The sequence below is a fragment of the Nannospalax galili genome, unplaced genomic scaffold, assembly GCF_000622305.1.
Source record: "Nannospalax galili isolate Female #2095 unplaced genomic scaffold, S.galili_v1.0 scaffold243, whole genome shotgun sequence".
In the NCBI taxonomy this organism is placed as follows: domain Eukaryota; kingdom Metazoa; phylum Chordata; class Mammalia; order Rodentia; family Spalacidae; genus Nannospalax; species Nannospalax galili.
This window is the reverse complement of record NW_008353490.1, coordinates 6,679,648-6,692,486: the sequence shown is the minus strand read 5'-3', so window position 1 is coordinate 6,692,486 and position 12,839 is coordinate 6,679,648. Positions and strand designations below refer to the sequence as shown.

The window sequence follows — 12,839 nt, the reverse complement described above, 5'->3', positions numbered from 1 at the left end:
CACTCTTGACCTTATTTTTTGAGACAGTGTCTGTCACTGAACCTAGAGCTCACCAGTTCAGCTATGCTCCCTGGCCAACAGCTTCCAGCCATCTACCCTTCTGTACCTCCCCACCACTGGGATTAGAGACACACACTACTGTGCCCAGCTGCTATTATGTGAGTGCTGGAAGCATGAAGTCATGTCCTCATGTGTAACATGCCCTTTACTGGCTGAGCCATCTCCCCAGCCCTTAGTTCTGGTTTTGAAAGATGCTGTTCATTTAGTTTGCAGTTACCCTTACATATAGGGAACATATACTGATAATGCTTTCTGTGTTATATACACATATCATTCCTGCTACCTATAAGTACTTAAAGATCTTTTTGTCTGCTGTGTGTGGTCACATGGATGGGCTTGCTTACCTTCTTCAGTGTTCTGTCAGCTTAATTCATCAGTGACAGACTTGAAGCCCGCGGCTTTCCTCTCTGTGGCTTTCCCCGCTGCAGACAAAGCAGGCACTACCAAGCTCGACAGCACTCTCTAATGGATGCAGACTTAGTGCAGCAAAGGGATTTCTGCACAACAAAATAAACGCAGCAGGAAAGAGAAACCTATATCATGACATTGGATTTTCAGTACAGAGCTGAGAAGCCCACAGCCCGTGCTGGGAACTGAAGTCACAGTTCCTAGACTGATGCGTGAGCTGTGTGTCTTTTGGCTGCATTGGTGACAAAAAATGTGTGGTGGCTCAGTTTAAAGTCTGGTGGTGTTCCGTTGAGAATATGCAGTTGGAGCACTCTGGGTGGGAAGCCTGGCTGGACAGAGCCACTCACATGTGTTCTTGTTACAGGTGGGACCTACTTCTCCTCTGAGGGAGCGACAACTCCTGCCCACTGTGGACTAGGAGCCCAGTCTGGGGTCGGGGTCGGGGGCGCAGAGTGTGCAGCTGAAAGCTGCTTCTTCTCTTTTTGATTCACTTTTATTAGAGAATTGTGTGGGGCAGCTCTCACAGATACTTGACTTGGCACACTCCCAGGAGCTGTATTCTTTTAGGTTTCGGTGCTGTGTTCCGTGGCTGAACCACCTGCTGTCTCGCTTGGTCTCATCCAGTGTGTGTGGCCATGTTGACTGGTGAGCTTGAGTGACCTCTGCCATCTAGCTAGGGGTGTGTGTGTGTGGTTACCACTGATAGGTAAGTAATATTTGTGAACCACATAGGATAGTATCTGAGAACAGGCATGGCTTCCCAGGCCCTCAGGTCTCATGTCTTTTGCTGTCTGCTGCATGTTGAATGTGGCTGAGGCACGGTAGCCCCACCGTCCAGCTCCCACCTTGCCCAGTGCTTGCTCTCAGTCTCTCTTGTCTCGTAGCAGCGCCTTGCACATCTGCTCACAACATTTACATTGGACAAATTGGAAAAGAGGAATACAGGGTTGTGTGTGCTCCTGTATGCTGGGGGTGGGATGTGGCAGGGAGGGAGAAGACTAGCAGAGTTGATAGGATGTGGGCAAGTTCTGACCTTAATTTTAAATACAGGCCTTGCCATGACAAAAGGACAGTCCACATACCTTAGTGACGTGGTCTTCTTAGAACATGTTTAGAAGCAGTAGGTGTGATGGACATGGGCCAGTGCTGTCCTCCCTAAGGTGTAACACTCCATGTGCGAGGTCCTGCTATGGTCTAAAGGAAAATCTCCCCTCAGGGGAGCTAGGCACTTTGAAACTTAAAAAATATTCCTTAAGCTTACGTTACAATTCTATGTTTACTTTTACTAAAAAGCTGTAGCCGGGTGAGAGTCTTCCAAGAGCACTCTCTTTTTCCCCCTAGATCATTCACAGTCATTCTGTTTGCAACCTTGCCTTGATTTTTGTACCTGAAGAACACAACAAGCCACAATGGAGAGTTTAGATAGTATTTGGCTTGTTGATCCTTTTGGTTCTGTGTACGGAAAGCCTATGTGGTCTTTTTTCCTTAAAACTTAGAACTTAGCTGGGCGTGGTGGTGCATGCCTTTAATCCCAGCACTCCGGGGGCAGAGGCAGGCAGATCTCTGAGTTCAAGGCCAGCCTGGTCTACATAGTGAGTTCCAGGTCAGCTGGGGCTACAGGGAGACCCTGTCTCTAAAAGACCAAAAAAAACCGTAGAACTTGTAACAGCATGTCAGTGAGTGTGTCTCAAAGTGTAGTTTTAGACAGGCAAAGCAGGATAAATCCTATAAGGTGTGACATCATGTTCTCCTGGAGATCTCTTTGTAAACATTCTCTGATGGCTCACTCTCCTGCAGTGGCCCTGGCAGTAGAGGTGCTGTGTGTGTTAATGATAAACTAGGTCATGATACTGGCAGTATTGAAACGGAAATGGGAATAGTGTACACACTATGTCTAGTTAACATTTTGGGAGATTTGTCCTTCTGTGCTTTTAGAGTATATTGATTGGTATTTGCATAATGGCAAACAAAATCTTAACTCAAGATGTGCTTTACAGCTGTTGTACCAAAGTGCACTCAATTCAGGGCATTGTTTACATCCAGTGTGTAGATTATTACTTAGGTTTCAGTAAAATTGATTATTGGAGTGTTTCTTTTCCCCCCTGCAAGGGCTTAATGAAAGGATTTGGGGGTGTCTTTTGTACAAAGCAGCCTGCCTGGTAGGTAATACTTAACAGGAAGCTGCAGCTTGCTGTGCGAAGTTATCTGCTTTGTGCTCTGGCCAGTCCTTTCATTAACATGGTGGCGACTTGGAGGCTCTTTCACAAAAAGCAGAGGAACAAGATATGTTAGATCCCTATCAGCTGTAGTCTGTGTTCTTTCAGGGGGAGAGAGAAGTTGTTAGGTAAGAGGCTGGAAAGTAGGGCAGTGTTTGGAGTTGGGGCAAGTTTCTGCTCTTTGATATTGCTTGAGGTAAATAACATAGCTCATTGTAGAAACAAATTACAGTTAAAGTATATTTTATACTCAAGTGAGAGAAAAAAAATTTTCAAATGGGTGGTAATGATTCTGCTGTCTGCAGTAAGGAAACTTGTATTTCTGTATGTCTGCTTGTTTTCACTATAGTTAATTTCTAAAAGAACTTAAAAAAAATGTTTGTTAGACACCAGGTTGGTGAGAGTTTGGTTGTGAGTTGAGGTTCTGTGAAAAATGGCTCATCCATTTTTAAATTGGACTATCCTGAGGTTTAAGGAAGGCCTCCTGAATTTTAATGTTTGTTTTAAAAATAGAGATTTACGAGTTTTAATTTTTTCTGCTTCCCCCTAAATTTTTAGCATTCCTGAGTTATTTGCCACGTTGGCTTTAACGGTGGAGGGGGAGGATGGTGAAGCATGGCTTGCCTGGCTGTTGTCACAAGTAACAGGGTGCCCGTCTGTGGAGTGCTGTTGAATAGCCCCCAGTAACCACAGGCTCCATCCAAGCTGCCCAGTTTGGAGCGCATAGTTTCAGAGTCTGGAAGTGGAGCTCTTCATGGAAACCGTGACAAAATTGTTAGCTCTCCAGCAGCCCAGCTGCTCCAGGAAAAGATGGGCTCCACCTCCAGATCCCAGGACTGCCCTGTGTGGATTAGGAGGGGCGAGACACATACATACTTATCTGCAGAGCCTCATGGAGCAGCCTGGCGCCTGCCGTCCTGACCATGTGTTAGCTTTGTGACGTTTACTTTCCTAATGACAAGCAGGTTGGGGAATACAAGATTCAGAAAATAGTAAATGGTAAACAAGAAATCACAGAAACATGTTAATTTCAGAGTAGAGGACAGATGGGTATATATACCAGAGGCTCCGGCTCTTGGTTACACTCCAACCCCTTATTCTATTAAAGTCTCTGCTCACTTTCCCCGGATGTGATGTTAACAGCTGGGGAAGAATGTGCCCCACCCTTGCTCACTTTTGAGCTGCTCTGAGTTGGGACCCTTAGTATTTCAGCTGGCCTTCCATATTTGATGAGCAGCTTCAGATATGGGAAAGGACACATAGGCAGTTTACACACGAATGTGGCTTCTTGGTTTGTTCTTTTATTTTGAGAAATGTACGACTGTTGTTTTTGCAAATGCTTTTCTCTGGACTTGTATTAGGAAGATGGAGTCCCTCTTTATCCTGAATGAGGACTCGTATTTGGCTTTTTGAGTGCTTGTGGCAAACAACCTCCTAAAACGTAACCTACTCTGGGGGAATTCCATTTAGGACATGTGCATTTTTGCTGTGATTGTACACGGAGTCCACAGACCTGGGTGAGGTGTAGAACTGAAGCAAGTCTTGCTGGGAAGATCATGGCTTCATAGCAAGTCTTATGGGCATCTCTGCATTTGGGACTAATGTGCTGGTCCTTGCTTTATTTGCGGTTTGCCAAATCATTTAAAGGAAGCTTTTGTTTATGACAATGAGTTCTGTTTTCTCCTTTCCTCTACCTCACTTTCTAAACAAAGTGTATCTGAGGCTCACTGACTGCAAAATGCGTGTTTTTAGCAGAAACACCCTGGCTCCTTGTTCTCCAGCTGGCTCCATGCAGGGTCTGCCCAGGGCTCTGTTGCCCTCACTGCTGTTGGCTGAGCCCAGGCTCAGTGGGGTCTGTATCCTCCACCCAGTGGGAGAGGTGGGTGGGGGGCTCATGAATGTGTGGTGTCTGCCATTCATATCTTCTGTTAAGAGTGGAAAGGACCCCTGTTCATAATGGATTGTTGATGGTCTGAGGATACAGCAGCCTGCAGGCTCTGCCCCATACCCTGTGCACTCAGTGGCAGTGAATGCACCCCTTCATGGACCTCCAAGGGACTCTGGTCTGGGGACTCTGAGCCACAATTGTTCATCCTGGGCAGAATGGTTTCTGGGGAGAGGGACTTTTCATTGTTGTCAGGGAATTTTCCCCATTTGTCCAGAGAATAAGCGTTTTGTCTCCAGAAGTCAGATAAGCTTGCTCAGGATGTTAATGATGTATTTTAATTCATGGCTCATAATTCTGCAGTGTGACTCTCGAGGCCTTTTCATTGTCTCAAGGAGAACAAGTCTGCAGTGTCCTGTGGTACAGACTGGCAGCTCCCACGTGGTTTGTGGGTGTGCTGGGCCCTGCACCCACTCCCACAACCTCTGGAGTTCCTGGAACTGCCTGAGAGGAGCTGCCTCCCTTTCTTTTATGACTTGCCTTTTGGAGTCCAAGCTCTTTTGCAGACAGACGTGTTTATCTTGAGTTTTTCTCTGGGTTGAGCTGTTAAAAGTTGGTACGTTGGTGGGGGAATTTCCCTGCTCCTCTGGGCCTCCTGATCCCCATTCCTTGTAACCCATAATTCAGATCCTAGCCTTTTGCTCATAGAGGCCGGGTACACAGCCATTCCCCCACAGCAGGCCTCCAGCTTTGACTGACACCAGTCCCCTTCAAGCCCAGCTTCTCTCTGGAAAGGGGACTCAAAAGCACACAGCCAGGGACAGTTGGGTCACCTGGTTTTGGGGATGGCAGATCTCTGTAGAACCCTGGTAATATTAATGGGTAAACCAGAACTGAGCAAGTCTTAGTCTAGACAGAGCCTTGAAGGCAGCAAACCCTAGCCTTGACCCCCAGCCAGTAGATCTGATGAAGTCCCAGCCTCACCTGACTTAGCAGATGCGATGAGGTCCGAGCTGTGCTGGAACAAATGAAGCTTGGCTTTCGGTTCCCTGCTAGGCCTTTGTTCTTATTTTGCCACAACTCCTGGTTCAGGCAAACTTCGGGAGCTGGGTTGCTTTGGAAATGACTAGATCGTGTAACAATTTGAAAATTCACCTCCTAGGGCCTTTATCAAGGTGACATTCTCATATTGTCAGCTACCCTGGCTTTAGGGAAAGCAGGGGAAATCATGCAGCCTTTGTCTGTATTGGTTCCATTCACAGGCAGAGAGCTGAGATGGACTGTCTGTCACGAACATTGTGTAAAAATGTATTTACAAAACAGGACAAGGCTGAATTCAGCTGGCCAGAAAAGATTGTTTAAGATGTCAGAGGAAAACCTCAGACCATTCCTGGGTTTTGTCTCTCCACTTGGTAGGAAGGGTGTATACTTGTCTCTGCTAGTCGGTTGGCTGATACTCTTTCTGAGGAGAGCATTGTGGCTGGGCTCGTGGAGGGCATCTCCATAGTTGATGGGGTATCCCTCCTCAGAACTGAGAGGCCCCACTTATTTCAAAGGTCTGTTTTTTCCTTGACTTTGAAAATTAGAGTTAGGGAAAGGTAAGCTCCCAATTGCATTCCTGAGTGCCCAGCTTCTTTGTGTCTGGTCGGGAGGAGGGTGATAAAGGGGAGGTGGAGTAGAGGAGGGCCTCAGATGGGGTGGGAGTTGGGGAAGCTGTAGAGCATTTCTGCTTTCCCTTGTGTTTCTTACTGGAATGGCAATTGAAGCTTTAATGTCTTGGGGGATAACTTCCCAGAGACTCTACACACCTACCACCACAATCCAGTGTCCAGAACATCTGGGTAAATTTGTAAACTGCCTTGAAATACGCCGTCATACATTTCCCAGGATTGGGAATGACAGCACAACAGATTCCTGGTGTTACCCGATAAGGAGTCTCTATTAAAGATTGTTTTTCAAAGTTTCCTGGGGCTGAGGGTATTACGGGTGCTTATGGCTGTGGTGAAAGGTTTTTAATTGTGCTGAGTAGCCTGGTACAGAGTAAGTTAGGAGGGCCCTGCAAATTCTTTCACACCACTTGCTAGCTACTGTTCAGGACTACCCCAGACTGCTGTTTTTTCCCTTGGGATTTATTAAGCCAAATACTGTTAGTGCCAGTGATCAGATGTTTTCAGCTACTTCACTGACACCTCTTCATTCTTCAAACACTAACAGTCCCCAAGAAGCACTGAGCGTCTACTGAGTGCGGAGCATTGCAGCTGTTTTGTGTTAATTTCAATCCATAAAAGCCGTATAGTATATATAGCCTTGTCAGATACCTGAGGTGGATCAGGAAGGCTGTCCCTGAGACAGTGGATAGGATACTGGGAAGAATCAATGTGGGTCCTGAAGGCATGCAGGGGAAGGGTGTAGGGCACATGACCCAGACTGATGGCTGCAGCTAGGGGAAGGCTTTCCTTATAGGCTAATCTAAGGTATTTCAGGCTTGGTAATGGTGGGAGATGCCTGGGAAGGCTGGGAATCTCTATGAGTCATCATTGGTCACCCTCGGAGGGGGAATTGCTGAGGGTGGGCTGTGCTTTCCTTGGAGGGTGGTTTCAGAGTTAACTGTATGCTGTACTCTGGGACAGTGTATTGCTTTGGGGAGGGGTGGTCTGTGTGCTTTACTTTTGGGTGGTGCCTTGCTTGGGAGTGAGGTTCAGAGTTAACTGAAGAGACACACAGTTTTTGTATATGTTGGTCACAGGGACACTCAGGAAAGACCTGTGTTTTTGATTGCCAGGGATGTGGAGGGGGTGGGTTATGGAGGTTCAGAGTCCAGCCACAATAGTCAGAGAATCCCAAATGCAGTTCCCTCTGAGGACCTTTCCAGTTTTCACAAATGGAGCATCATTCCCTCTGAGCCTTCTGGAAATTTTGCTTGATCTTGCTGGCACATGGCCAACACATTATTTTATAATAGGGTTTGCAGTTTTCTTCCCCTTCTGACCTTGGAGCACCCCCAGAACTAAGCACTACTCCCTGGTCACCTGTCATTGCTCAGCTCCTGTGGAGTCTGAGGTTACTTCAGGCCCATTAACTTCCAAGAATTGTTTTTCTCTTTTTTAACTTTTTTTCTATATAACTCTTTAAATGTGCAAGATTTTTATACCACATTTGGTCCTTAGGTTACATGTAAATAACGTCTCATTTATATTTTTACATACATCTAATTGAGCATTTTCAGGGGTAGTGAAATAAGGGTTGGGAAAAGTGGGACTTTATATATAAAGTAATTAATCAGTAACTAAAAGTCATCCAAAACCTCTGCCAAGACCCAAAAAGCTTGATGAAAAGATTTAAAATAGCTTACCATTGAGGCAGGGTTGCCTCCTTTATGTGCCCACCTTTTTGAAAAGAGTAGATTTTTGCTTGACTGCTGGAGCCGGTGAGTTTTGGATTATGTTCCTGCAGGTCAGCTGTGCTGGATAGTCTGTGAGGACTCAAGAAGGCACGCTTTGGAGGTGGCCACCCAGCCTGGCCTGCCTGTGCATTTTTAGGGGGCACTTTCTTGAGGTTGTTTGAAGGTCATTCTCAAATTTCATGTTGTGGACTGTTTGTGATTATATTGTGATCAGAATTCCTAGTTCCTGGGAGGACACTTGGGGACTTGTCTTGTCTTGGAGAATATCTGGTCCAGGGTGCACCCATACCAGGCAGGGAACACCACCCAAGGTTCTTGGGGAAGAGACCCTTAAGTGTTCAAATAAGACAGGTGTGAACACACTGCTGAACTCAAAACTGGGCACATGGCTTCTTCATATTTTATATAATTTTACATGTCAATTCTTAGTGTATGTGATGTGTTCTGGCATCATCCCCTGGTGACACTGGGCACAGGCACGTGGGCTACCGGGATCAGTGGCTGTTGCCTGTCATATAGAAGTCAGGGCCCAGGGAGGGACCTGCCCTTCATTCTCTGGTGGGTGGATAGGCATGGAGGTGGAGTGATCACACAGTGTAATGATGTGTGGAGTCACAAGGCTTAGGCACCATCTCCTGATCAGGGTTAGAGTTAAGAGTTGGAATCTGACCCATGGGGAGATAGTGAGGCAGGAAGGAGACCATACAACTTTGTGGTTGGAGGGGCTGTGCCTGACTTTAGGACTGAGTCTTTTGGCCTGGGGCCCCTTTGAGAGCACGTGAGCAGGGAGTTCAGGAGGGAAAGGGCGGGAAAGGGCAGGAAAGGAAGGGAAAGTAATTGTAGGCCAAGCCAGACAGATGTGGTAGCATGCTCTCTTGCTGTGCTAGCACTTACATACATGGCCCAGATCTAGGAGCTGCAGCCTCAGGAGCTCAGGCCATTTCTGCATTGCATCATGCTGCCACCATACATTCCCAATGGAGGGTTTGCTTCTTCTACCTCCTCCTAGTGTCTAAACAGGCCACATGACTATTAGCTACTGTGGCTCTGCAGCTGTCAGGACTCAGCCTGACTGCCTGCCATCCTCCATTTCTCTGCCCCTTTCTGCTCTGCATATTCCCATGCTGAAAGCATACATTTTTTCACAGTCTTAGAAACTTCCTTTAGGTTTTCCTTAAAGATTTGCTCTTTCATGGGTATGTGGTGAAAGTTACTTATTTCAATATAATTACCATTAATTTTCATTTCTGACCTTTAAAGAGACATGGCTGAGCAACCACCTGTATTTCGATGGGTGTTCTTTTCCTTCAGTTCAGATTAAACTTTTCATGATGGGCCATGCAGAATCGACTTCATAGGTGGGTGATACTGTACACTCTATTATATGGGATGCTGTATTTACAAAGTTTCTGTCTCTTTACAGGTGCTTGCTGCCATCTTCTACGTCCCAGAATATGCACCTACTCGTCACGGATACCTCTCTCCCCTCTGTGCAGCAGCCCCTCTGAGAATGGAGAGATAGGACCCCTTCAGACCCGCATGACACAAGGCCGTGCTGTGTCACCCCCATTATCTCAATGGATCACAGCCGAGAGGCTGAGATGGAGCTGAGAAGAGGGCCCAGCCCACCGAGGGCTGGCAGGAGCCATGAGGTGGATGGGGACAAGGCCATGTGCCATAGCTGTTGCATCTGTGGCAAGAGCTTCCCCTTCCAGAGCTCACTGTCACAGCACATGCGCAAGCACACAGGGGAGAAGCCCTACAAGTGTCCCTATTGTGACCACAGGGCTTCCCAGAAGGGCAACCTCAAGATTCACATCCGTAGCCACCGCACAGGGACTTTGATCCAGGGGCATGAGCCGGAGTCCGGCGAGGCTCAGCTGGGTGAGATGCGTGTCTCTGAGGGCCTGGATGGGTGTGCTAGCCCCACCAAGAGCACGTCCGCCTGTAACCGCATGCTGAATGGGGCGGTGCCAGTGGACAGCAGCAAGATCCTTCTCAGAAGCAGCCGTAAGGAAGCAGAGGGCGCAGCCAGTGCCCAGGAGGAGGTAGAAGCCATGGTCCAGTGCTCCTTCTGCAAGAGCCGGTTTGAGCGCAAGAAGGACCTAGAGCTGCACGTACACCAAGCCCATAAGCCATTCAAGTGCAGGCTGTGTAGCTATGTAACCCTGCGGGAGGAGTCACTGCTGAGCCACATCGAGAGGGACCACATCACCGCACAGGTGCCCAATGGCAGTGAGGCCTGCGTGGAGAATGGCAAGCCTGAGCTGAGCCCTGGGGAATTTCCATGCGAGGTGTGCGGTCAGGCCTTCAGCCAGACCTGGTTCCTCAAGGCGCACATGAAGAAGCACCGGGGCTCCTTTGACCATGGCTGCCACATCTGTGGCCGGAGGTTCAAAGAGCCATGGTTCCTCAAGAATCACATGAAGGCGCACGGTCCCAAGGCAGGGAGCAAGAACAGGCCGAAGAGTGAGCTAGACCCCATTGCCACCATCAACAATGTGGTACAAGAAGAGGTCATCGTTGCTGGCCTGTCCCTCTATGAGGTCTGCACAAAGTGCGGGAACCTGTTTACAAACCTGGACAGCTTGAACGCCCATAATGCCATACACCGCAAAGTTGAAGCCAGCCGGACACAAGCCCCGGCTGAGGAGGGGGCTGAAGAGGGCCCCGAAGAGGGCCCCCTGGACACCAAGCAGTTCTTCCTACAGTGCCTGAACCTGAGACCATATGTTGCTGGCGATGTGTCCCTCAGTGGGCAGGCTGGACGGCGGGTGGCTGAGTTGGACCCTGTCAACAGCTATCAGGCCTGGCAGCTGGCCACTAGGGGCAAGGTGGCCGAGCCAGCTGAGTACCTCAAGTATGGGACCTGGGATGAGGCGCTGGCTGGTGATGTGGCCTTTGACAAGGACAGGCGCGAGTACATACTGGTGAGCCAGGAGAAACGCAAGCGTGAACAGGATGCGCCTTCCACCCAGGGCCCCCCCAGGAAGAGGGCCAGTGTGCCTGGGGACCCCGTGCTTCCTGGCCACCTTGACCCCCGTCCTCCTGCTCGCCCCAGCCGCAGGGCCACAGCTACTGCTGGCCATGGCAAGTCCTCTGAGTGCTTCGAGTGCGGCAAGATTTTCCGCACCTATCACCAGATGGTGCTTCACTCCCGCGTGCACCGCCGGGCTCGCCGTGACAGGGATCCTGATGGCGACAGGGCAGTGCGTGCCCGCTGTGGTTCACTCAGTGAGGGTGATTCGGCTTCCCAGCCAAGCAGCCCCGGGTCAGCCTGTGCCATTGCTGACTCTCCAGGCTCTGGCCTGGCTGAAGAGGCCGTGGATGATAGTGGTGAAGAGATTGTGCCCGAACCTGCAGCAGGTGAGCAAGTGTACTGGGGTGCAGCAGGTTCCGGTAGTCTGGGCTCATGTAGCCTCTTAACCAGCTGACCCTGTTTCCAGGAAGCTCTGTGGTAGAGGCTCCATGCTTAGGTGGCCCTTTGCTTTGATGACCTTGTGCCCTAGGCCAAGGCAGCCCTGTGTTCTGGTAACTTTGTGCTCAGTATCCTGTGTATAGGTCACTCTTGTTCACAGGTCCTGTGTCCACATGGCTCTGTACCCAGATATCCTGCACCCAGTGGGTACCTGGATGGAGCTTGCACTGGTGGTGCTGATTTGTCTCCCTTTTGCTAATCAACGCACAAATGTGCAAATTAATACCTTTGGCTTCTTGAGTCTATGGTTGCTCCCAGGCATCTGTAATATTTTTTAAAAATATTTTATTTATTATTTTGTGTGTATGTGTGTATTGCTTGCATGTATGGAAGTATACCCATGTCGTGCAATGCCCACGGAAGTCAGAAGAGGGTGCCGGATCCCTTAGAACTGGAGTTACGGACAGTTGTTAGCTGCCATGTGGGTGCTGGGATCTGAACCTGGGTCGTCTGCAAGAACATTCAGTGTTCTTAACCACCGAGCCATCTCTCCAGCTCTGTAATTTTTTTTTAATATTTTATTATTTTTATTTTTTATGTGTAGGTGTATATTGCTTGCATGTAGGTAAGTGCACCTGTGTCGTGCAATGCCCGCGGAGGACAGAAGAGGCTGTTGGATCCCCTGGAACTGGAGTTAGGACAGTTGTTAGCTGCAATGTGGGTGCTGGGATTCGAATCCGGGTCTTCTGCAAGAACAACCAGTGTTCTTAACTGCTGAGCCATCTCTCCAGCCCCAGCATTTGTAATTTCTAGGCAAGGAGTCCCTGAATCCATCTGAGATGTGCCCATTTTCTACTATTCTGTCCCAGACCAAAGTTCTCACTCTATTACACAGGCACACATACATACATCCATGCATCACCTATGAACACATCCACATGTCATACATGCATGGACGCATACTACACATAGACAGCACTAACACACACACAAGCACACATGCATGCACACAAATATTCACATAGGCATGTATCACACATGTACATGGAAACATTACACATTTACACTAAAATATGCACAGTACACTTGCTCATGCACAAATAAGCACACATGTATATGCACACACAGACATGCACATATCATTAACATGCATGTAAATACACCACACTTTGATATCATAAACATACTTGTTGATGCACAAACAAACACACATGCACACGTACTTATGCATGCAACACACACATAACATGTGTACTTTCTCTTTGGCACACATCCACTTGCTCAAGCATATATACTTTCCTCCACTCGTTTCTTAATGCCAGACAGCTGGGTAGAAGACTAACTTAGAACCAATGTGCAGTTATAATTAATCTCCTTGGATTCAGGTAACCCTGTGGGCTTAGAAAAGTTAATCGGAACAGCTTTCTTTCCAAAAGAAAGTAGCCATGA

General features: G+C 48.2%; 1 protein-coding gene across 7 annotated transcripts in view; it reads left to right on the top strand.

Annotated features, from left to right (window-relative positions):
* Znf516 (zinc finger protein 516) overlaps nucleotides 1–12,839 on the top strand; it is a 116,769-nt gene that overhangs the window by 33,656 nt on the left and 70,274 nt on the right. For all 7 annotated transcript variants that reach the window (XM_017802617.2, XM_017802614.2, XM_017802616.2 and 4 more), the window contains one exon: nucleotides 9,396–11,338. In XM_017802617.2, the coding sequence (XP_017658106.1) occupies nucleotides 9,550–11,338 (1,789 nt within the window). In that variant the 5' untranslated portion in view covers nucleotides 9,396–9,549. The remainder of the gene's footprint in view (nucleotides 1–9,395; nucleotides 11,339–12,839) is intronic.